General features: G+C 41.9%; 1 protein-coding gene across 1 annotated transcript; it reads right to left on the reverse strand.

Moving 5' to 3' along the window:
- Window positions 1–932: 932 nt before the first annotated feature.
- CRCP (CGRP receptor component) lies at window positions 933–25193 on the reverse strand. The gene is made up of 6 exons (XM_054646902.2): window positions 25036–25193; window positions 21814–21850; window positions 20497–20595; window positions 18271–18365; window positions 9008–9065; window positions 933–2283 (listed from the first exon to the last, which is right to left on the reverse strand). The coding sequence occupies exons 1-6, from the start codon at window positions 25041–25043 to the stop codon at window positions 2140–2142; spliced, it is 441 nt and encodes a 146-aa protein (XP_054502877.1). The 5' UTR covers window positions 25044–25193; the 3' UTR covers window positions 933–2139.
- Between the last annotated feature and the right edge of the window lie 52 nt (window positions 25194–25245).

Genomic DNA, 25245 nt, shown 5'->3' on the forward strand with positions numbered 1-25245 from the left:
TTCTTAAACATTCAGGAAGTGCTGAGTTTCTTCTCAGAACACACATTTACCTTTCTTGCACCCCCAGAGCCACTCAGTGCCACCTTCTCTGTTCCAAGATTAGGAGGGTCCATCTCCTGTGGTTAATTAAAGGGATAATGAAGGGAATAAAAAGCAATGTGGGAGACTGGCAGATCTTCTGTGTGATATTCAGGACACTGGGAAATGGTGTCACATCAGCAAGGTAAAATCTGCATAAATAATCTCTGATCTGGGGGTTCTGACCCAGAAAAGATCAAACAACACAACTCAAACCTGTCCTCAGAGCAAATCCTCACCTGAATTTACAGGTTGAAAACTCATTTCTTGATGCAGTGCATATGCCACAAGCCCAGAGCCCTTCAAATGTTGCTCAGCACTGGATTTTTAGGGGAATTATTGTTTACAAGGCATGGATGGATTCGCAGAGGGCTAACAGCTGTTAACATCTGGAACTGATACCGACAGAAAGGTTCACTCCAGCAGCACGTGAGGAGCTCCTGCATCCTGTACAGCACCCCACAAGCACAGAGCTGCTGGCAAAACCCCAGCCCAGCAACAAATCAATTCCCAAGCTGGAACACCCAGCTTCAGGGATCTGTTGAGTTGTTCTTGTTGGCTGAAGGTATTTACAGTCTGCTCCAGCTGCTTTTGATATGTTCAGAACAAATCTCAATAACTTCACTTTAGATCAAAATGTAAACACTTGCTGCCCAAGGCTGCAGCCTGTCAAACAAAATCAGGGGCTGCTGTGAGTAAAAATGTTAATTTTAAAATTAATTGTGTGTCTTTCCATGCTATGATCCACTTACCTCTCTTTTTCTTTCCCTTTTGGAGAGAAAAATATACATTGAGGTATCACAAACCCATCAAGGACTTTCCCCCTCCAACACTAAACAAACCCAGCCCAAATGTACCTTTAGTCTCCAGCCTTGGAAGGCATTTAATGTACGATAAATGATCTTTAAAAGACAACAAATAGATTTTTCCAATAATTTTCCTTCCTCTCCAAACATCAAAGAAGCTTAAATACCATGGAAACAAATATGACAAATCCCCCAGACAGTGGAATTTATCAGTCCCTTTTGTACACTGCACAACTGAAGCTCAGAAAGCACAAATTCTCTGCATAAAAACACAAAATAAACCCATGACAGAGCTGAGGGGAGGAAAAGAAGATATTGTGATTTGATCTTGTCTGTGAGTCACAAAACTCCCAGGATGTACTTAAAATTTTATTTCTATTTCCAGTACATCATAATAATTATAAAAGAATGGTCTGCAGCCACAATTTCAACCAGTGGCTGACTTTGTGTGGATATTCACACACAAATGATTTATTATAATCACCAAGGTTTTCAACATGAAATACTTGATCCTGAAATCCCTCATCACACAAAAAAGCTCAGGAAATTCTGCTTCATCCAGGCCTGACTCTCATTTTCCCAAACCAGATCAAGAGCTCAGTGTTGCCTCATTTATTCCTCCCTCTCAGGAGTGCCTTGTCTGGGTGTGAATATTGCAATAAATGTTCAGAGGGCAAAGAGACACCTCAATATTCTGCTGTTTGGGCACTCACAGCTTTGGTTTCACAGCTTCAAGCCCCCCAGCTCCCTGCTTTCAGTGCAGTTTGCTGAATCTGGATCTCTTTTATTTAGAAGGGACTCTCAGACATCCTTGAGTTGCCCTCCCACAGATCCTCTCAATTCCATGATGCCCAGATTTGGGAGCTCCTGTGCATCCCTGCTCTGCAAACAGCCCAAAATTGGCTTTGCACTGCTCTGGAAGCCACTTGGGCAACTGCAAAGCTGAAAGGAATTCTCACTGCAGCCCTGCTGTGCTGATGCTGTGGGGAATGGAAAAAACAAAAATCCCCAAAGAGGCAGAGCCCCAGCACTCCTGAGGCTGCTCCACTGCAAACCCTGGCACTGCCAGCCCCGTTCATGACAGAGCCCCCAGACAATAGTGTCCTTTTCCCTGCTTCCTCGTGAACAATTGGTTCCCTCATCACCTCCAAATCATAAAAATCTGAATATATTTTACAGTTATGTCCCATACAGGATTGAACTGGTATCAAACCCAGACTAACAGCAGCTGGTTCTCTTCTGCAAGTGCTGCCTGCTATGCCTGGTCACCTTTGTCTTCTGCTGCCATTGCTGAGTCCCTGTGCTGCTCCTCTGGGTCCCCTGGCAGGATGGTGGTGACTGTGTGCAGGAGGGACTCGATCTGCTCCTCTGTCAGCCTCTCCTCGCTTTCTTCCACCATCTGCAGGTCAAAAAAAACCACCAAAAACCCCATTGGCATCATCAAATCCACACTTCCTCCCTCAGGGAGAAGGACTCAGCTCAGCAGGGAAGACTTTGTCAAGACACAGCCTGAGCTCAGCACAAAAGCATTTTACAAAGCAGAACTCTTGGAATATTTTGAAAAAAAAAAAAAGAGAAAGAAAGAACTCCATTGTTCAGCACGACAATTGGCACTGTGTAATGAGATCCTGATTTCCTTACAGCAAGGAAACACCACCCTGGGAACAGCCTGGCTTACCCTAAAGCCTCCCTCAACCTCCACATCCTTGTCCTGAGCCAGGCTTCTCCTTTAGCTCAGATGCAGCCTCACTTTCCTGACCTTTCTCCCAAATTTCTGTATTTTCATGGGATATCCTGAGGGATTCCCTGGACCTTGGCATCTCATCCAGTACCTGCATGAAATAATCAGCCCATAAAAGAAACCACCTCATCCTACAGCAGCAGTACTCCACTGGAATTTGCTTGGACTGGGAGACTCCTGGATATAAAGACACTTAAAAGCTCTGAGCAACATCAAAAACACTGTCATGACTCAACTCCATGATTCCAGGAGATTAATCAGGGACCTACTCCCACTGTGGAGCTGTGGCAGCTTTTCTATCACTGCTACCAGTAAAACAACTGCCCTAATTTATAGGCAGCTGTCAAAAGGAAAAAAAGCTTGTTAGAGGACTGGAAAAGCAAGTCAGAACTCTTCAAACACAAATGAAACCAATTAGGATTGTGGGGCTTGACTTTTTTTTTACAGCAAGTCCTTGAAAATAGCCTTTGAAGAGGAGTGATTTATAGTCATGATGGTTCCAAGGCAATGCAGGTTTAATCAGCTCTAGCTGTAAACTGCCAGCTCTTCAGATGCCTTCTGAAAAGCAGAGTGGGACTTCGACTCATTTTTGTGCAAAGAGGACTCTGAAGAAAAACAATCTGATCATCTTTCATCAGGATCATCCCCAGATCTGCACACACACAGAGAATCCACTGCTCAGCAAAAGGCAGACACTGAATTTCCATTTATTAATGACTTTCTGGGGACTATCCCCATCAAAGGATGAAAATCCCTGTGGAGTGGCCTTCCAAGCTCAACAACTACTGTAGGACACAGGCTTGAACAGCAGCCCTGGCTCTGTTCCCCAGCAGCTGCTGCTCTGCACTCCCTGTGCTCACACACGCTCAGATCCTCCTGCCCTGGCTGGGGGAGCCCCTGGCAGCTGAATCCTGCCAGCAACTCCCCCAGGGAATCATCTCAGCTCACCTTGGAGCACCAGCTCCACACCAGAAGTGTGCAAGTGGAAGATGTCCCTGAACTAAATGTTCTTTCAGGTGCCTCCCAGCCCAAACTGTTCTGGGATTGTGATTCCATGATCAAATCTGCTCCAGCCACTCCTTGGTGCCAGTGCTGCTGACAAATCCCTCCTCTCCAATGACCTCTGCTGTTCAATCTCACAGAGCATTATCAGCCTGGCTTTCAGACTGGATTCTGGGGTTATTCATTCTGTTAAACTCCATTTTCAAGGTGGGGTAGGTGCTGTGGGAGCAGGAGCTGCACAAAGAACCAGCCCAGGTGCTTTGGAACCTGGCTCACTCCAGGTAGGATCACTGAACCAATGTCTCCCAGATTTGGTGCCATCCCTCAGAAAACAGCACTTGGCCTTGTTTAGATTTGATTTATTGCATCCATAAAGTCCAACCCTCTTCCCATTTTAATTTTATCTTTATCTGGATCTCCTCTCCCTTTCTCCCTCCACTTTCTCCTTTAGGTGCTTGCTCTGCTGACATCAGAACTCCAACAAAACCCAGGGATTTCTGAGCAGCTCTGACCAGCTCCTGACTTTAAGCAGAACATGTGAATTCTAATCCCTGTTTTCTTCTCTGCTCCCCAGTGACTCCAGATGAGTAATGCCCCAGCTCCCAGCATGAACAAGGCCTGTGATGTGATTTTTGTGGCCCAGCACGAGGCTGACAGACTGCAGGGACAGACACAGCAGCTCTGGGGGCTGCTCTGCAGCCCCAGAAATCCCAGCTGAGCACGAAGCTGATGAAAGAAAATCCTCTCTGCTGTTTCAGATGCTCTGGTGCTCTAAGTGATTTCATTAAAATGTTGGTTTAGAGATGCCAGACCCTGCACTGAGGAGGGGATGGAGCTCCCAAATTCCCTTCTGCTGACACATCCAGAGGAGAAGTGGGAATTCCTTCAATTCCTGCAGCAAAATTCACCTCTTGGTGCCTCTCCAGCAGCTCCCAGCAATCACCAACAGACACAAATCAACACTTAGCAGGATGGACAGACAGCTTCTTAGTCAAGTTGATGTTTCAGCCTTATTTTGTTGTGATAATATTTGAGAATTCAAAGGCTCAAAAGGATAAACTGTGAAAATTAATTTTTTTTTCACTCTTTCAGGAAGTGAAAAAAGCAGCCTGAGATGATTTATGACAACATAAGCAGTGAGGAAGCAGCAAAGCAACAAGCCAGAAGGAAAAATTCCAAAATTAAGCCCAGACAGCATGTAGATAAAGAGGCAAAGGAAACTGTCCTAAAGGAAAACAGATCTCAGGGGAACAGGAGGTCACTCACTCTACATTCAGCAGATGTTCTCTCAGCCTTCTGATTTACAGCTGAAAGACAAAACACCTTTGATGCTGAGAGCACTGAGAAATGTGGTGCTGAGAAGAGGAATGAGATGTAAGATGCAGCCCAAGAAGCAAAAAACCCCACCTGGATTCAGGTGCCTCCTTTTCCAGCAGCAATTTTACCAATCTTGGAGAAAATCTCCAGCCAAAAGCCCTGCACTGGCTGAAGCTGCTCAAGAGCCAGACTGAGCCCATAAGCAGCCAGGAATGCAAAGTTTATAGCAAAGAAAACAAAAATGCAAATGTTTGAAGGGAGGGGATGAGCTCAGATGTTGATGTTGGCAGTGCCACCCAGCCCTAATGGGAACAGCTCCCCCTCTCAGAGGATGCCATGGGAAAAGTTTGGGCTGTTTCTCACCCAAGTTTGGGGTGTTTCTCACCCAAGTTTGGGGTGTTTCTGACCCAAGTTTGGGCTGTTTCTCACCCAAGTTTGGGGTGTTTCTGACCCAAGTTTGGGGTGTTTCTGACCCAAGTTTGGGCTATTTCTGACCCAAGTTTGGGGTGTTTCTCACCCAAGTTTGGGCTGTTTCTGACCCAAGTTTGGGGTGCTTCTCACCCAAGTTTGGGGTGTTTCTCACCCAAGTTTGGGCTATTTCTGACCAAAATTTGGGCTGTTTCTGACCCAAGTTTGGGCTGTTTCTGACCCAAGTGCTGCTGGCCTCAATATCTGCTGATTTGGGTGAGGAGCAGAAGTGGGGAGTGTGACAGAAACATCATTTCTGCATTAAAAGCCCCCTGATGTCATAAATAATTGTCACTGCTGCTTGTCAGCACTCAAGGCTGTGCTGCCTCAGAATAACTCCAGGGGTTTAGGAAAATTTGCTGCAGCACATCAATGTCATTCATAACCACACCCAGTGTGTGCTACCTGTGAAATGTGATTATTGACTCAGCTCAGGGCTCACTCAGCATTTCTATTCACCCAAATTAGAGCAGTCTGATACTCAATTTCCATTGCAATATATTCATGAAGTCACCATTGCTCCCATTTAGTTTCCACAATGCTCCACTTTAATCAAAGAGGAAAACTTTATAAATGAATTGGTGTAAAATTCTCCCAGTTCAAACTAAAAGCAGCACCTTCCCCCTGCAGCTGAAATTGAATTCTCAGAAATTCACAGCCAGCCCATGAAGATAATCCCAGGGATTAAAGTGTTTATTCATAAATTAAGGTTTAAATCTATGTTCACAGTGCCACAGACAAATGGGAGCACAAAATCACTCAGGACTGTCTAAATTCCTTTTTTTTACTCAGTGAAACAAGGACAAACATCCTTAATTCAAACCATACCTATCTTTTGTGCTTACCCAAATAAAAGCAGAATTTAAGAGACTTCATCCTCCTCCCTGTGCTGCTTTCAGTGCTAATGTTTATTTAGTTTGGTCTCCTGAGCCATAACAATAAATCAAGAATGAAGAATAAATAAAGCCACACTGAAGAACCCCAAAAAAGTCCTGAAGGAACTGAGAAATTCTCTCAGCATTTGGTCAACAAACCTCAGCATCAAAGAACAACCTGTGGGTTAAAAGCTATTGTTCATTGGAATAATAAGCTAAGAATTAGAATTTTAAATAATCAGTTAAGTACAGTAATAAAGGAAATAGGGGCTCTGATCATTTCCAAAGCAATCAAGCACATAATTTACCTCCAGTGGGGGAGGAGATGTTTGATGAGAAAATCACTGTTATTTCCTCCTTTGAGCAGTGATTTGAAACTGCTCAGCACCACATCAATAGGAAAAGAAACACATTAAAAAAGAAATAAAGTAAAAGACTGAATGACTGAATTAATGTCCCTCAGAGATAATTAACCAAAGGCAAGGCAAAATACATTGTTGAGAAAATAAACTGTTTAAACCCCCTTAGGATCTTTCATTTTCCAAAATATTTTCCAGTATAAAAGACAATGTGCCAGCCTTTACGTATGAAAATCTCCAAGGTTTTAAAAAGCACAAAATCAAAATCTGCTTTTCCGTTCAGAGAGAATTGTATTTTATATATTTATATTTTATATCTTTATATTTTATATCTTTATATTTTATATATTTATATATTTATTTATTTTATATAAAATATAAATATATATTTATTTCTTTAAATGTATATAAAGATATATTTAAATATAGAAATAAAATAAATATTAAATATAAAAATATATCTATTTAAATATATATATTTATATATTATTTTTATATAATATTTTATGTGTAGGCAGGATAACAATGCAGGTAGGACAGGAGGGAAGAGACAGACAAAGCCATGCAGTGACCTGAGAGCTCCAAAGGGTGACTGCATTTAAAGAAGGGAAGAAAAGCCTGCAGATGGCAATAAAATAAATCTGTCTAAGCATATGAAGCTAACAAAGGTGTGAGACAGGCTCTAATTGTGCTTTCTGACTGACAAAGCCCCTGCTTGGGCTGCTGGTGGCCACTGATCTCCTCCTGCAGTCATTGCTCTGAGATGCCTTCAGCATTGTCAGCTCTGCTCCCTGGTGACACAAGAAAAATGCTCCTATGGTCCCTCTTGAATCCTTCCCCTTTTTTAATAACAAATCTGATCCTGTTCCTCCTCAGCTTGGTTCCAGGGCAAGATTGCAAACAGATGTTCTTAATGCAAGAGATCTTTATTGAAATCATATCCTGAGTGTAACAATCTCTTTATTACCACAGGGGTTTGTGCTCCTGAGGAGATGTTTGAGAGAACAGCAGCATTTATTTCTATTTAGTGACAATTCCTCTTTGCAGCTGAATTATTCTTAGACTGACAATGGCTACTTTCCATCAGAAAGTTGATATCCACTTCTCATCCTGCATATTGCTCATTTCTTTTTAGAATTTTTGATTTTAGTGTAATAAAATACCATTTAAAACAGGGAAGATGTAAAAAAAAATAAAGTGTTCCATCACAGAGCTGCACAGCAAAAATATTAAATATATTCTTATTTGCAATACTTTGATAAATCACCTTTAATGACTGCATTGGGCACTTTAAATGAAAGAAAAGGTGGAGAATTGGTCTGAGAGGGCTCTGAGAGGAAGCTGAGTGGATTTGAAGTGGGGAAGACGTAAAAAAATAAAGTATTTAAAACAGGGAAGATGTAAAAAAAGAAAGTATTCCATCACAGAGCTGCACAGCAAAAATATGAAATATATTCTTCTTTAAAATACTTTTGTAAGTCACCTTTAATGACTGCATTGGGCATTTTAAATGAAACAAAGAGAGGTGGAGAATTGGTCTGAGAGGGCTCTGAGAGGAAGCCAAGTGGATTTGAAGTGGGGAAGATGTAAAAAAATAAAGTATTTAAAACAGGGAAGATGTAAAAAAAATAAAGTGTTCCATCACAGAGCTGCACAGCAAAAATATGAAATATATTCTTATTTGCAATACTTTGATAAATCACCTTTAATGACTGCATTGGGCACTTTAAATGAAAGAAAAGAGAGATGGAGAATTGGTCTGAGAGGGCTCTGAGAGGAAGCTGAGTGGATTTGAAGCAGGGAAGATGTAAAAAAATAAAGTATTTAAAACAGGGAAGATGTAAAAAAAGAAAGTATTCCATCACAGAGCTGTGCAGCAAAAATATTAAATATATTCTTATTTGCAATACTTTGATAAATCACCTTTAATTACTGCATTAGGCACTTTAAATGAAAAAAAAAAGGTGGAGAATTGGTCTGAGAGGGCTCTGAGAGGAAGCTGAGTGGATTTGAAGCAGGGAAGATGTAAAATAATAAAGTATTTAAAACAGGGAAGATGTAAAAAAAGAAAGTATTCCATCACAGAGCTGCGCAGCAAAAATATGAAATATATTCTTCTTTAAAATACTTTTGTAAGTCACCTTTAATGACTGCATTGGGCATTTTAAATGAAACAGAGAGGTGGAGAATTGGTCTGAGAGGGCTGTGAGAGGAAGCTGAGTGGACGTGAAGCTGTGGATGTAAAATGTGCATAAAATAAAAGGATCCATTCAATCACTGGCCCATGAGGAAGCAATTGTTGAATGATCTCCAAGGTGAAAGCTGCCTGCAGCTCACTTTGGACAGGCCCATTGTACTCACCAGCTGGATCTCCACTGCACTCACAGGCCTGTGGTTCAGCAGCTGCAGCTTTTCTGCCCTGGTAAAGTGAAGAGAATCCCCATTAGTGGCTGCTTTGAGGATGCCCTCAGTGGCTGCAGTGATGCAAACACATCCCTGATAACTCAGGGAGAAATGTCACTGCCAGGAATGATCCTGGCTGGGGCTGCAGTGTGCCTGAAGGGCCATCATTTGGACATTTTCATCATTTGGGACCTGGCTGTGCTCAGCCACGCTGCTGTTGGCCCAAGGGGGCAAGCAGAGACCCTCAGGTCATTACTGAGCAAGCATTAATTAACTGCTGCTTTGTTAAAGCCCTGCAGAAATGTTCACTCAGCAGACACCCCAACCTCCTGCCATCAACACCTGTGGGATCTCAGCACATCGTTCCCCATGTCCAGAGATGCCAGGAGAACCCTTGGGGGGCTCGAAAATCCTGGAATGTTGCCAGGAGTGTTTGGTGGCTTGATTTTGACCCATCCACAGAAGTAACAAGAGTTTGAGGACAAGAGAATCACTTTAGAGTAAAAGGTGTAAAAGAGACACATTTAGAAAGTGAGATATAAACTTTAAGGTTTTTGGTACAGGGGGGTTATGGAGACAAGATGGAGGGATCAGGGCGTGTCTCGTCCTTCTTCTTTCTTCTTCTTGTCCTCCATCTCCTGTGGTGATGTTGGCACTTGGGGATTGGTTTATGGTGAAGGTGCACTTGCTAACATGGGTGAAAAGCATTGGGAAATAAAGGTAAATATTGTGTATGTAGATTTTAGTATAAAAGGACACGACTGCCCCGTGGGTGGTCAGAGAGTGCCTGTGACTGCTTGCAGATCAAACCTCTGTTGGGCAGACAGAAAAATTTTGTAGATAAGAAATAATAAACAACCTGAAGATGGAAAAGCTGAAGAGTCCAGACTCGTCCTTTGAATGGCGTCCACCCAAGAACCGCCCTGCCCGTGTGGGGCAGAGACAGACAGCCAGACAGCCAGCCCCGACAGACACACCACCACAAGAACAATTCCCATACCTAAGGAGTCCCAATCCCACCAAATGGCAGCAACTTGTTTATTCTTTTAGCTCCTTGCAAATACAAAATTCCAACTGGGAACTACAGTTTGGAAAAAAACCCGAAATCTTGGCATTTATTCCCTTCTCCAAGGTAGAAATACATTTTTAAAAAGCACAAAATTCAAATCTGCTTTTCCATTCAGAGAGAAAAACGTGGAGCAATTTGTTCCTTAAAAGAAGATGATGTTTCATCTTCAGCATTAAGTAAAGCTGAACCATTCTCATGGTGAGCTGAACATCCCTGACTTTTTATTATAGGGCATTTTAAAGCATATTTAAATGGATTCTGGAGGGTTTAAAGCATATTTAAACTGATTCTGGAGGGTTTAAATAAAGCATATTTTAAATGATTCTGGAGGGTTTAAAGCATATTTAAACTGGTTCTGGAGAGTTTAAAGCATATTTAAATTGATTCTGGAGAGTTTAAAGCATATTTAAACTGATTCTGGAGGGTTTGAAACATATTTAAACTGATTCTGGAGTGTTTAAAGCATATTAAATCTGGTTCTGGAAAGTTTAAAGCATATTTAAGTTGATTCTGGAGGGTTTAAATAAAGCATATTTAATCTGGTTCTGGAGGGTTTAAAGCATATTTAAACTGATTCTGGAGAGTTTAAAGCATATTTAATCTGGTTCTGGAGAATTTAAAGCATATTTAAACTGATTCTGGAGGGTTTAAATAAAGCATATTTTAAATGATTCTGAAGGGTTTAAATAAAGCATATTTAAACTGATTCTGGAGGGTTTAAAGCATATTTAAACTGATTCTGGAGGGTTTAAAGCATATTTAATCTGGTTCTGGAGGGTTTTCCCCTGGGGGATTTTAGAAAGGAAACCTCTCAGCTTTTAAGAGAACCCAGGTCACTCCACGTTTACAACCACCAATTTCTGTGTGTCTGGAGATACCTCAGAGATATAATTTCATTTCAAAAGGCCTCTGCCACTGGCTGCTGGATGATCCAGCTAAAATTTCCATTTTCATCCTCACTTTCAGCTTCAGAAGAAAAGCTTGTGAATTTTCAATCCAGCATTTGTAGTCCCTAACTGTTAATATGAAAGCTCCAGGATGACCTACTATTTATTCATTTATTTATTTATTTATTATTAGCTTGCTTTGCATTTGGAGAGCCAAAATCCATTTCCACTGGTGATGGGAAGCAGGGAATCCACCTCCTTTTTCTTCCCCCCCTGTTAATCACTCAAATCCATTTGGTGTTTCCAACATGAGGCCATGGAGAGCAAGGCTGGATTTTGCTCTGAACTCAGAGCACTTTCCAGGCAGAAAGATGAGGTGTTTACAACTGCTGCCATCTACCAGACTCATAAAAAATCAGGACTAAAACCCCAATAACGACAGGAGATGAGCACTCAAACCCTTGACATGGAAAGCAGGTGATTGGAGGAATCAACCAGAGATAAAACTCACTTGTGTAAAAGCAAAGCTAAAGGCAGCACTGCCATGCAGAGCTGGGGAAAGAATATTAAATAATACCTTTATTCTAGAAAAACCTGGCCAATTCAGCTGGATTTTTGAAAGATTTTTCCTCCAGAGCTGGGAATTCCCTGCTTTGGTGCCTGATGGAGGCAGAGCTGGTGCTTTCAGTGTTCTCTGCTTTGCTCCCTGGCCAAGCAAATGTTGGTGCTCAATTTCCAGAGCTCCCCAACAACTCCTCCCTGTAGAAACCTCCCTCCTCCTCCTCCAGCCCTACCTACAAGGACAGACTGTGATGAATTCATATTTTACCCAAGTTTCTCTCACATGACACTTCAGAGCCTTCTCAAACAACTCTTTCTTCTCTTTTGCAGCAAAACCCACCCCAATCCTCCAGCTCCACACAAAGCACATTATCTGACTTTTATTAAATAAATTTCCTCATCCTCTTCTTTTCAAAGTAATATCCTTGAAATATAAACCCCAGAGCCGAATAAAGAGGATCAAATGGCAAAAGCCATTTTATGCCTGAGCTGAAGAATGCAAACCTGATTTATCCAGAGCTCTTTCCAAGCAGGTAGGGCTGTGTTTATCACAGGAAGATTACTGGCACAGCAGCAAGCAGAAATAAATTAACACCAATTACACATGGTGACTAAAACAATCAATTAGTGCAACTGCTGGTGTTTCCTGAAGAAATAGAGGGCACAACAAAAAAAAGGTCACCTCTCCAAGAGGTTTTGCTTATAAGCCATGAACAGCACTCCAACTCATTAGGGATAGACAGAAATTTCACACTCAGGCCAAACAGATCCTAAAAGCATCATTTCAGGGGATTTGCAGTTTTTATAAATGTGTACAGAAGAATGAGAGAGAACTGACAGTGATTAACACATTCAGATGTGGCATCTGAAGGATTTCATGGCTGGTTTTGATCAGCAAAGCTCCCTACTGGAAAATGATGCAGAACAACACAAAGGAACAAGCAGCAGGGTGCAGAAAAAAAAGCCCCAAAAGCTGCATAAATGCCATATTTCATCTAGAACTGCTTGTGCAGCATAGGCACTAATTAACACCCTGACACAAGGATCTTTAGACATGGTAATGTGTAATTATGAGGGAAGCAATGAAACAAACACTCCCAAAATGTCTCTAAAATGCATTTTACAGGAAACTGGATTGCTCAGCCCTCAGGAGAAGGCACAGGTTTGAGTGGGAGCTCAGTACCCACTGCACCTTTTTAATATTGATCCCAAAAACTGACTGCTGGGACCAGGCTCTGGGTCTGATCCCACAAACTGACTACTGGGATCAGGCCCTCTGTGTACCTGGAATTTCCTGATCCCACAAAGTGACTGCTGGGACCAGGCTCTGGGTCTTATCCCAAAAAACTGACTGCTGGGACCAGGCTGTGCACCTGGAATTTCCTGATCCCACAAACTGACTGCTGGGACCAGGCTCTGTGTACCTGGAATATCCTGATCCCACAAACTGACTGCTGGGACCAGGCTCTCTGTGTACCTGGAATTTCCTGATCCCACAAAGTGACTGCTGGGATCAGGCTGTGTACCTGGAATTTCCTGATCCCACAAACTGACTGCTGGGACCAGGCTCTCTGTGTACCTGGAATTTCCTGATCCCACAAAGTGACTGCTGGGACCAGGCTCTGTGTGTACCTGGAATTTCCTGATCCCACAAAGTGACTGCTGGGACCAGGCTCTCTGTGTACCTGGAATTTCCTGATCCCACAAAGTGACTGCTGGGACCAGGCTCTGTGTGTACCTGGAATTTCCTGACAGCACACACACAAATTAAAACCTGAATAATCACAATTTCATCAGAGATTAGCTTTAAGTAAGGCAACCATGCATTAGGATCAGCCCTGATTGCAGTGTTTGGCATGGGCACAGACCTAAGCTTGAATTTACTTCATGCTCCATTAAATCTAAAAAGTAAAATTAACTTTTTCCAGCTCCCATGAATTCATCTTTACACTTCCTACAGCACTCAGGGCACGCTGATGCTTGTTAAATAAAAGGGGAAATGTCCCACTCATCCAAACAGAAGGTGAAGAACATTTTCAGCCTCATTGCCCCCACATTTCAGCATCTGCATTTTCCCTGCCCTGCCTGGATTTTAGTACCAGTTTGGAACACGAAAGCTGCTCACTCAAGAGGAGAATCCATACAAAAGATGAGTGACAGAGAAAGCAATTTTCTCACATAAAAGCAAGATCCCACTAATCAGAGTTAATGGGCCGTGCTGCAGACTTGTACAGGACCTGCCTGCTGAGAAATCCCACATCCTGCAGCCCTGGGGCTCAGCTGCAGCCAGGAGCAGCTTGTCCAGGTTGGAAAAATGCTCTGGAGTGGGTCTGGGGACACACAAAAAGCTCAGGCTGCAGGGGACAAGAACCTGTGCAGTTATATGGGAAGGAAAAGGGGTCTGAGGTCTGTGTGAGGGGAGAGAGCTGGAGGAGGTGAAAATGTTGAGTTCCAACCTAAAAATCCTAAAAAAACCATTTCTATAGGACAAAAATTACCTCTGGGACATGTTCAAGATCACAGAGAGAGCAGACAGCACAATCCTACATTGATACATCCAGCCTAAAAAATAATACAAATACTTCCATGCTCTTGTGGAAATTCAGACAAAATGCACCATTTTCTGTCAGCACTAAGCAAACTTTTGCAGTTTATATTTAAACCAAAATCTCCTCTGTGTGTTGGTATTGCCCTTTTTTAATCTGATGAACTCCCAGAGTGTTTTTCCAGCAAGAGGTCTGGGTAAGGAGAGAAGAGTGCCAAGATCCAGCAGAGAGAGCTAAAAAAACCCTTCAAACATCTGTGCCTGAGCAGAAGCAAATTTATCCTGAGGAATGGATGTCTGAGGGTTACTAGGAAAACCATGAAGTAACAGCTGGACACACAACCAGGGCTTTGATTCCTGCTGGAAACATAAATCCCCATAAATCCCATGGTCCTCAATCAACCAGGGCAACTTTTAATGCCTGAGTGCTGAGCACAGGGCCTGGCTGAGGGAGGATTCCCCCAAAATGGGAAAATTCTCCACAAGGATTCCCACTGGAAAAGCTGAGAATAATCTTCTTAAAATCACTTAAATGATGCTGCTGTTCAATGAGCACGTTGCTTACTTGCTGCTGAATATTCATTCTGAAAGCTCTGGAGGAGACAAAAATTACCAAGCAAATCCTTCAGCCTTTCATATTGCAGAGGTTTGTATCTGTTGTAGTTTTTGGCAGTCATGAGGGAAAATATTTTCTAGAAGTACTGAAGATTTTCAGCTCAACACTTCCTCAACTGTGTTGATTTAAAGACAAAAAGGGCAATGTTCCTGACCAGTTCTTTTAAAATTATAAAAATATGCAGTGATTGGAAATTTGGTTATCCCAAAATTAGATACAAGATAGGATATCAGTGGCAGGAAGAAGCACAAGTGGAACCAGTTTTCATTGAACCACAATTACAGAACTCCAGTTTAACAAATGTTCTTTTCATGCAATGCAATTCACTATAACTTACAAACATGAAGCCATTCCAGCACTAAGACTGGAAAATGAGCTGCTAGTGGCAAACTCTATTTCCAAGTACAACATGGCTCACTGAACTGGAGCTTCAGCCAAAGTCTGAGGCCTCAACAAGGTAATAATAAAATTCATTATGTGGGTTCAGAGCTGTAGTTTAAAAAAAATCTCAGTTCTACAGTTTGAATTTTACCAAAGCAATGATTAAAAACTATGGGGAAAACTGTTTTGCCACACCTTAGCTGTATCAGTGAAATATCTGGCTTTGAATTTGCTCCATTTAGCAAGGCAGCTTTCTGAAATGACTCTGGAATATTTGTTTTTGCACACATTGATGTTTTTAAAATCTTTTAAATTGATTTTTTTAAAATCTGCCTTTTAGGAAAGTTTTTTTTTTGTGTGTGTGTGTCTAAAGAGACAAATCCATCACAAAATGGATGCTGGTCTATTAACTTGTTTTTTTTGAGGAGCAAAAATCAGTGATAGCAGAAGGATTTGAGGTGATTTGCCAGGAACTGCAGAATTTGCCAGAATTCTGTTACCAGTTCTCTCACTGGAGCACAGACATCACGTGCAGCCTGACATCCTGCAGGGCTGTGGAAGGAAAAAGAAGAATTCCTTTGACTGAAAGCTGTGCTGTGCCTCAATTCCTGCTGCTTCCAGCTGGGGATTCTCCCATCCATGAGCACAGCCTAGTGCTGAGGGCAGCAATCACAGCCTGGGCAGGGAATGGCACAGCCCAGGCAGGGCTGCAAATCCTGGCCTCCAAAGGCCTGGTTTTAGGAATAGGCTAAGCCTAATTAACAGCATCAACACGATGCTTAATTGCTTCCCCTCTGATCAGAGGTGGAGTCATGAGGAATGTAAAGGGCAGGGAAGCAGTTTGGGGTGACTGGGTGCTGCTGACCCTTTAACCAGAGTGAATTGTCTGAGGACAGGCCCCAATTAACACAAATTAAATCTAATCAGCCACTGCAGAGAGCTGTGAGCAGCACAGACAGTGTCTGAGCACATTTTGGGGTGCCTTACCCAGAAAGGAAGCAGCAAAGGGAGTCTGGAGCTCATTACTCTTGGTGGGAGGAAAGGTCATTCCAGGGATCACACAGGCAAGGTCCTGGAAGAGCAAACACTGCAGCTCTTTCCTCTCCAAGGGAGGGGAGCTCTCTGCACTCAGCTGGAACCAAATCCCTCAGCACCACCTGCATCCCACAGAATGGAAACCATCAAAGCCTTTTTATTTACCAAGAGGAGCAGTGTGGAAATGACCTTGGTCAGGAACCAAAGGCAGCTCCAAACTGCCTTGGAGGCATCACTGCTTTAAGTGGTTTAACAGAAAGTGCCCTAAAGAGAAATTGCACCCCCTGTGCTCTCTGTGCTTTGGGGTGAAGGGGCTGCCAGGGGGGCCCTGACATCTCTGGCTTCAAATGCTGCATAGAAAAGATCAGAAAACAAGAAGTGCCACACAAAACAATTCTGGGTTTTATTCTGTAAAGCACGTGGCAGAGTTGGGAAGTTCTTTACCAGATAAAAGCTGTACAGGATGCTCACAAAACAAATGTGAATTCTCCCAGGGTAAATTTGTCACCTACACCACTGGCTGGCTCTTCACTCTCATCCTGCTGCCATCATGCACAAGAAATGATTTGGGAATAATTCCTTTGCTTCAGTGCCTCAGGAAAAGGACACACAGGATGATACCCAACCCCAAAGGCACCTCAGAGCATCCATGAAAGATGGAACAGTCCAAAAGCTCATTTAGAGTTTGTAACTGTTCCAACCTTCCCAGCTCACTGAACAAGCAGCTGTGGGAGGTGAATATTTGGGCAGAGCTTCTACAAAAGTGCTCAGCACTGTGGGAGACAGAGAATCTGTAGCTGGAAGTTTCTCTGTTATAATTTAAAGTGTTCAGTATTCCACTCTAGGAGATCCCATCCAGGGGAGCAGTTACAGTGAAGGTACCTAAAGTGATAAACTAAGAGTTAATGCTCAGGTTCTGGTCAAATTCTATCTGAAAAAGTTTAGAAATGAGCTTTAAATCAGAATAAACACTTTGATTTTTAATGGGAGTTTTACACCAACATCATTCAGTTTGTTTTATTCTGAAAAATCCTACTCTGCTGGTTCTTCCTAAGCTGCTGCCCTGCACTAACAGCAAAGGCTATTTCCCTTCAGAAAGGGCTGGTTTACACCCAGAAGGGAAGGATGCTCACTACTACTCAGGAAATGTTTGCTGCCAATTTAAGACCTCTCAGTGCCATATTGTCACCTCTTTACACCTCTGGTATTTTTACTGCAGAGTATTTTCTTTTCTCCATGCTTCAACACCTCCAGAAAATAATGAGGATACATAAATGAATATCCTGCTGGATAAAATGAGCTCCAGGAGGGTCAAACACTGATTTAGTGCCCTGGCAAAGAAAGCCCTCCAAGCACAGTTCCAGGGCAGCATTCCCAAGGAGCAGCAGAGCTGCTGCTGGGCTGGATGTGCCTGGCTGTAGAGAGGGGGCACTGAAAGTCCTACAAAAAGCTGCCAATCTGCTCCCCCTGCTCTGGAGAGCCTCAAAACCTCCCTGCAGCACTGCAGAGCTCTCCCTGTGCATCTTGTGGCACAGCCAAATGAGTGGAAAGCCTTCTTCCCAGAGGATGAACTCCTTGGGAGTCCCAGCAGGGAATAAAAACACAGAGTCTGAAAAACTCCTGCTCTGAAGGGAAGGAGGAGTCATTTAGAAGCACTAAATAAAAAATTAAGGGGTTTTTCTGCTTTAGAAGTCAGCAGTGATCAGAGCTCTCCAAACAAGTGGCCAAGTGATTCCACTTCTATTTACATCAGGCTTCAGCCCCACTCTGCAGAGCTCCAGGATTATGTGCCTGGAGAACAGGGGGAAAAAAGCCCTTGGAGCCTTGGAACTGCAAAGGAAATCTTTTTCTTTCCAGGCAGAACTTCCAAAATAACAATTGGATGTTCAGCTCCACAGGAAACTGCTGGGGAGGAGGGGGGGTGGTTGATGCAATATTTAAATAATTGAAGTGTAGATCTCAGAGATCCTGGACATAAAGATGGAAACACCCACAAGTGAAGGAAAATTTAAATAATGGCAGAAAAGACTTAAAATCCATGAATCAGATCATCACACTGTCCCCAGAGATCAGTTTGGCAGCATTCATTGAGTTTTTACTCCTGTTCAAATGCACAGCTTCACTTACTTGGTTAATTTATGGTCTTTCATTGCTATCAGGAACTCCCTGACAGTCTCAGGACTCTGGTACCTGCAGGGTGTTTTTGAAATGTACTTCAGTGTCTGCAAGGGACAGAAAGAAAATATCTATTATTTGATACATCTTTAACAACCAATTAATTATTAATTACTTAATTAATACTTGTTTTACCAGTTGTGTATGGAACAAGTACTCTGAAAAGTCTTGAGAAAAACTGGAAAAATCAGTTCAGGTTTGGAAATCAACTTTATCTGAGCTGTTCAAAGCACAAAACTGCAGTTGAAGAATATAGGAAAGGGCTGAGTTTTAGCTCTGCCTGCTAAAAATCCTCTTGTGTTTGTGAGATACTTGCTTGGTTTGCTCCTTCTTTGGATTTTGTCTTTAAAAGCACACAGGAAATTGAATTCATCTTAAACCCAAGTTTTCATGTGCCCAGTGCCAGGAAAATTTTCACTGCCAGCCCAGAAGATCCCTCTTTAAGATCTCTATCCTTGTTTTTATCCTTTACCTGCATTTTTGGCAATTTAAAGATGATAGAAGCAGATTCTACAAGGATATTTTGTTATTCAAAATTAATTGAAACCATTAAACTTTGATCAGTTTTTTCCATATAACACCCACCAACCTTGACAGCAAATGTTCTATTATTTGCTTTATTTACAATAACAACATTGAGCAGGTGGATAATGGAATTACATTAAACAAAGTAATCTGAACTGAGTAAAAAAAACAATTAGTTGATTAAAAACCCCACAAAAATTCCAGTTCATAGCTGACTTTTCACTGGAAGTGATTTTAAGTCTACCTAAATATTTATTGTTGCTTGAATTAAACACCAAAATGAAGAGATGGAAATAATTGTAATTTATTTTTCCTTTCTTTAAGCCCTGACCTTTCCAGATTAAATGAAACTGTTATTCACCACCAGTGACTGAAATTAAATTATTATATTGTCATGTCATGTAATTATTTCACAGGAGTAATTTCTCTTCCAGATTCATCTTTTTTGGGAACTTTAAATCGATGAGAAAGCCAAAATACAGAAAAGCAAAGCTCCTTTTATGGAGTTACTTCAGTGCCAATGGATCCAAATCTGCAGGCAGCTTGTGAAGAAATCCAAAGACAATCCTATAAAATCAAATTCTGCTTTTCTTTCAGTCAAACATAGAAAAATCCAGCCAGAATTGACACCAGCTGCACCCCAAGCACCCCATAGGTATTTAACAGCTAGAATAACAAAGCAATTCAAGATTTCAGGTGCATCCTGATCAAATTTACTTACAGGGTCTCCCTCAGCTGTTTCCCAGAGGTGCAGGAAGAGACTGTCAGTCTCCATGAAGATTTAATTCCCATTTTTAGTAAGCCCCTATTTTGTTGAATGCAAGGCTCAGGAATTACAACCTCTGTACCTTTTTCAAACAAAGCCAGAACTAAAACAAAACCAAAGCCTAGGCCAGATCTTCTCCACATGAGTGGTTTCAGGGCTCAACAGAATTACTCATGCAAGCAAAGGCAAAGTGCTTTCAGCTGCCTGCTGCTCATGCAATTCTGCAGCACACACACAATGGCTCCCTCTGCAAGGCTCTGAAAGGCTGCTCATTTATTTTAAATAAATTTGTGTTTGTAGTGTAAGATTTGTATATGTATTTGTATTGTAAGATGTTAGAATTCCTCCCCAGCAAGGGATGAAATGTTTATTCCCCACCTGGCAGCCAAGTGATGTTATCTGTACGTGGGGTTTGGCTTTTCTTTGGATCAAAATCCAATTTAGATTATCTGTTTTGGCTGGGAATTATTGATTTAGTTCTGTTAATTAAAAATACCATGTAATCTGTGCCTCAGCTTTGAAATCATCATCTTAATTATCACATTAGTTGATATCACAAATTCATCAGATGATAGCAAGCTCTGCCCTGTGACTTAAAAGGATGGAATTTTTAGAATTTAAAAAAATCCTAACAAAATTAAACAGCTGAAAACCAGGGGGGTTTGAAATTTTGGAATTCTTTTATAGATTTTAAAAGCAGCAGCAGCTGCCTAACTTTGCCCTGACAGCACAGTTACCCTACAGCCACAGAAAAGTGGCAGATAAAACATTTTATTATGATTTGAATCAGGGGAAATTTGATACTAAATTATTAATGTACAACTCCAAGGATGTGAACTGTTGCAGCTTGAGCTACCTGGTAAATGGATTTTCCCAGTGCTGCTCACCTCATACATGATTGTGTTCAGATTCTGCTGCCCAGAGCTCTGCTTGGTTTTGCCACTCACTTTACGCTGCTGCTTGAGATCAGTAAGTAACTGGTACACCTAAAAATAAAAATAAAGAGGTTTAAAGCATCTGAGAGCATTTTACCTACAAATATTACAGCAGGAAATCATAAATGAACAGGAAATTCCTACCAGTCAAACAACAAAAAATGTGAGGTTGCTCTGGTGGATGGACCAACAACTGGAATGAGAAATTTTTTGGCCCCAGAGTGGTGAATAAGGATGTAAATTGGTTTTTTAAAGCTGTGATTATTTTAAACAGATGAATGGAACTTTTCCAGGTGTTTTGCTTCAGGCTTTGCAATATACCCAGAGTCAATACCCAGAGCAAAGCAACAGAGCCCTTCTCACTGCTCATCCCCTCATTTTTACCTGGCTTCACAAAAGATCCAGCCTGGAGAATTACAAACGGACAAATCCAGAGAAATAAAAAACCAGACAGTGAGAAATATGAACATAATCAGCTACAAAGCCTCCATGACTGCAGACCTCTATGGAAAAGGAACACCTGTCAATGCTGAAAGCAAACTCAGGCTGAGAGCTCTGCCAACAAACACCAAAGGACAACAGAGATGGAACCTGGTGTGCAGAGCATCCCTGGACTCACAGAACGTTGGCCCTGCAGTGGAACTGCCACTGGGAAGAGGAGCAAATGGAAAGGGATCAGCAGTTGGAGGGAATCAGTACTTTTAAAAATCATATTTGCTATTTTGGGGACATGACTTCAACAGCCAGGCACTGAACAGCAGTTTGGGTGACAGGGCATCCTCTGTTTCTCTGAGGAAATTCAGCAGAGTTCTTCTCTGATGCCTCATTAACACTCACCAGGTGCTACTCTGCTGTTTGCAGGGTAAAACACTTCAAGATTCATTTCAGAATAGAATGAAACAGCTGCAATAAAAAGCAGCTGCAGCAATACAATAACACAGACAAAATCACCTCAGTTTTTAAAACTGCTCCGAAAATTAAATTAATCAGCAAAGCAAAATATTTCCATTACCTGGCTTAAATTAAACCAGGTGAATTAAACATTTCTTTCTACTCCTCTTAAAATGAGAGAGGAAAATACTTCAGAGTACTACAGCACCCATTACTAGCAAAACTCTTCCAAATCTTCTTTAAAGGTTTTTTTTCTTGAAACCAAACCAAACACAAGGAAAACTAAATCCCCTGCAGGTTTCAGCTTCCAAAGATTATACAAGGGCCTGATGAGAGCTTGGAATTGCTGCTTTTAAAGCAGAATAAAGACAAACTTACCTCAAAGTTACTCAGCAATGCAGCATTTGCATCTTTTCTAAAAGGAAAAATGGAAACAATTCATTATGTTCCAAATGGAACTGTTTGAAGCTTTTCTTTGCACACTCACAGACACTAAAAGGACTTTTAAAAAAAAGACATCTTATTTTGGTGATTCTATAGATGCCATCTCTGGAAAGTATTTTCCATGCTGTCAGTAAAATTGTGACATAAATATTGAGCATATTTTGCACACTTTGCCCCATAAATCATTACACACTTGTACAACACACTCCTTTCACTCACTCACCCTATTTTACTCACTCACCCAATTTCACACACCCAAACCGAATTGCTTTGCTTCTTCCTTAGAAAAAAATGCCTCTGATTTTATTAAAATAAAAACTGATGAGAAAAAGAATTTCGATTACAAGCACTATTGTCTTTATCAGTCAAGAGCACCCTGAGTATTTTAGTACCATGGACACGTGTGTGTGTGTATAGACACAAAGAGGGCTTTAACTTTCATGTGTTGTACTGAGTGAAAAAACCCAATTTATTGCATTTCCTCTTTATTTATTCTTCCCATCTTCATGAAGGGCAAGGCTGAGTTTCCCATTTTCTATTTCCTCAGTCCTCATTAAACAAGAATCTTTATCCAAGGCTGGCAGAACCAAGCACATCATGCCTTTATCCCTCCTGGATATTGTAAATTTATATATTTAAAGTAAAAAGAGGGAGAAAACCTGCCCCAGAACATCCTCTATTCCCTGAACAACACGTTCTGCTGAGCAGTCAGTAGCCACAACAACAGAAAGTTTCCATACAAAAGGAAAAAAGGCCTTTCTCAGGTCTGTACAGCAGCTTAGGAAAAAGCAAAAATAAATACAATAAAAAAGGTACAATGTGATGTTAAGCACCGAGAATGGCCTGAATAGAACTGTCACGTTCATCACTTTCAAATGGTAAATGCATCCACAAACTTCCACAGGTTCTAGCATTGTTTTTAAATGAAAAGGACCTTCTAAAATACGCTGAGATGAACTTCAACTTCCATTCCGCTGACCCGAGTGAAACTTCAGCAAGTGAGCTCAGGCACGCATTAGTTTTTCATTCATGTTTCACAAACCATATATAGCTTTTGTTGGGAGGTAAATGCGAGTCTTCAGAATGTTTGCATTCAGCAGGGCCCTACAGAAATCCCCGCGGATCAAAGACATTCTATAGGGAGAATTACGTATGGAATTCTTCGGCTGAAAGAGGCTGAAACAAACGCGCGGCCATGCAAATGAGGCTGCGGAGGCGAGGGCTGAGAATGAAATTATTTAAGACAACTGCTCTCCTTCTTTCCTTTTTCATTCCAATCACCTTTGCCATTCAGAAAAAAACCCCTTTTTTTTCACTTCTGCCAACGAGTCAGTCTCAAATCTTCAACAGCTCTGAAATACCTGAATTATAAACAGATCAACTTTTGCAATGGAAATAAAATTTCCTTCGGTCCTGACTCACATACCAATTTTACAGTCAGGAAACAAGGAATCCTCAGTAATGGATTCTAATGTATTTTTAAGCAGTCAGCTCAACACTTTGCTTAATTTTTATGTGATTAAGACTTAAGCAGAAAGGTAAAGATTTTCATGGTTACACAAAAAATATAAACACTTTGTAGAGTCTTTAAATAGCTCATATTTGCCCAAATTTTAGTCTGAATCAAAATACTCTTGAGCAGGGCTGCATATATAAAAAATATCTTAGTACAGGGCATCACACCTTTGCAAATATCACTGACACTTCATATTTTTAAGTCTGCTGCTTCACACATATTATATATTTAAAGAACACAGTATTCTGAGTTCCCTTCTCTAATAACAGATAATTCTGGTAAGAAATACAGAATAATTCCAGTAAGAAAAATCCACAGTAAGAACTTGGAGAGTTGCAAAGTTTCCCTTCCAAATCAGGCAGGAGGCAAAAGAAGATTAATAAAAACTCAGTGGATGTGTAAAAAGCATCACAGATTTTTTTTATTAATGGTATCAAAAACATTTTTCTCAGTGTACAACAGCCAGAACAGCTCATTTCTCTGCAGGCTGCTATTCATATTAAGACTGTCATACAAACCAGTACTTCAGCAAATGTTTAACACTTTTTATCAACTTCTGTTTTTCATGCTCATAGTAGAGAAGATTTAATGATAATAAAGTATCCCTGCATTACAGGGCTGCAGGAACTCAGTGACTTTGGGGAATACATCCCATGAGTGCTGCCACCCATTAGAGAAATTAAAATTAAATTAAACCTAGAAATTTAACCGGCCCCACAGAACTTGTGAGATTTTAAGCTTCAAAACAGGTCAAATCTTATCATTTTATGCCCAAAACACACAGTAAGAAGGCCTGAAAGAGCCACCAGCCAAAATTCTGACTCTCTGTTTGCAATCTCTTAAAATTCTGTTTGCAATCGCTGGCACAAACCCTCAGGTTTTTTCCTTCTCCAGCATTTCCAGCTCCTACACAAAGCTCACGGGAATTATGAAAAATTCCCATTTTGCCTCTTGCAGGGCAGAGGGAGCTGGAGCAACAGGAGGGGACAGGAGGCGACAAGAGCGAGATTCAGGCCGAGCCACGCTGCTTTTCACCCCAACAGCCTGTCTGACAGGAATTTTAATAAAATAAACCCCTCCAACATTGAGCAGAACTCACTGCTGGGGGCAATAAACCTCTCATGGATTTATTGTACTCTCACGGATTTATTGTAACCTCACACCCCTCACGGATCCACTGTACCCTCACACCCTCATGGATTCATTGCACTCTCACACCCTCACGGATTTATTTGTACCCTCTCGGATCCATTGTACCCTCACACCTCTCACGGATCCATTGCACCCTCACACCTCTCACGGATTTATTGCACCCTCACACCCCCCACGGATTTATTTGTACCCTCACACCCCTCATGGATTCGTTGTACCCTCACGGATCCATTGCACCCTCACACCTCTCACGGATCCATTGCACCCTCACACCCCTCACGCACAGGCCGACATGGATGTAGCCCCACACACCACATACAGATGTACACACACACACACCCCACGCCCACAGAGATGCACCCACACACCCCATGGAGATTTTCCCCGCACAAATCCCGCTGAGATGCCCCGCAGCCCCGCTGTGGCCACGGCAGGGCGGCTCCGAAGCCCGGCCGTGCCCTGTGCTCCCCCCTCAAGCCCTTCCTTACACCTCCATCTTGTCCTCCGCGGCGCGGCCTCCCCGAGGATCCTCCCGCTACCCTCGGGCAGCCGCAGCCCGGCGGGGCACGGCGGGGGAGCAGCGGGTCGAGACCCGGTGGAACTGAAGGATTTGGCGGCCGCGACGGAAGCGGAAAAGGAAGGAGAAATAAGGAACTTGAAAAAAAAAAAAAAAAAAAGTGAGGCGGGAAAATATCAAC

Source organism: Agelaius phoeniceus, chromosome 20 (genome assembly GCF_051311805.1).
Source record: "Agelaius phoeniceus isolate bAgePho1 chromosome 20, bAgePho1.hap1, whole genome shotgun sequence".
In the NCBI taxonomy this organism is placed as follows: domain Eukaryota; kingdom Metazoa; phylum Chordata; class Aves; order Passeriformes; family Icteridae; genus Agelaius; species Agelaius phoeniceus.

Bases quoted from the DNA above. Each gene is read 5' to 3' on its own strand.
- CRCP (XM_054646902.2), bottom strand. The intron at 20,596-21,813 runs GTAAGTTTGTCT...TTTTATTTTTAG, and splicing joins CATTGCTGAGTAACTTTGAG to GTGTACCAGTTACTTACTGA. The intron at 9,066-18,270 runs GTAAGTGAAGCT...TCACTTTACCAG, and splicing joins AAAGACCATAAATTAACCAA to GGCAGAAAAGCTGCAGCTGC.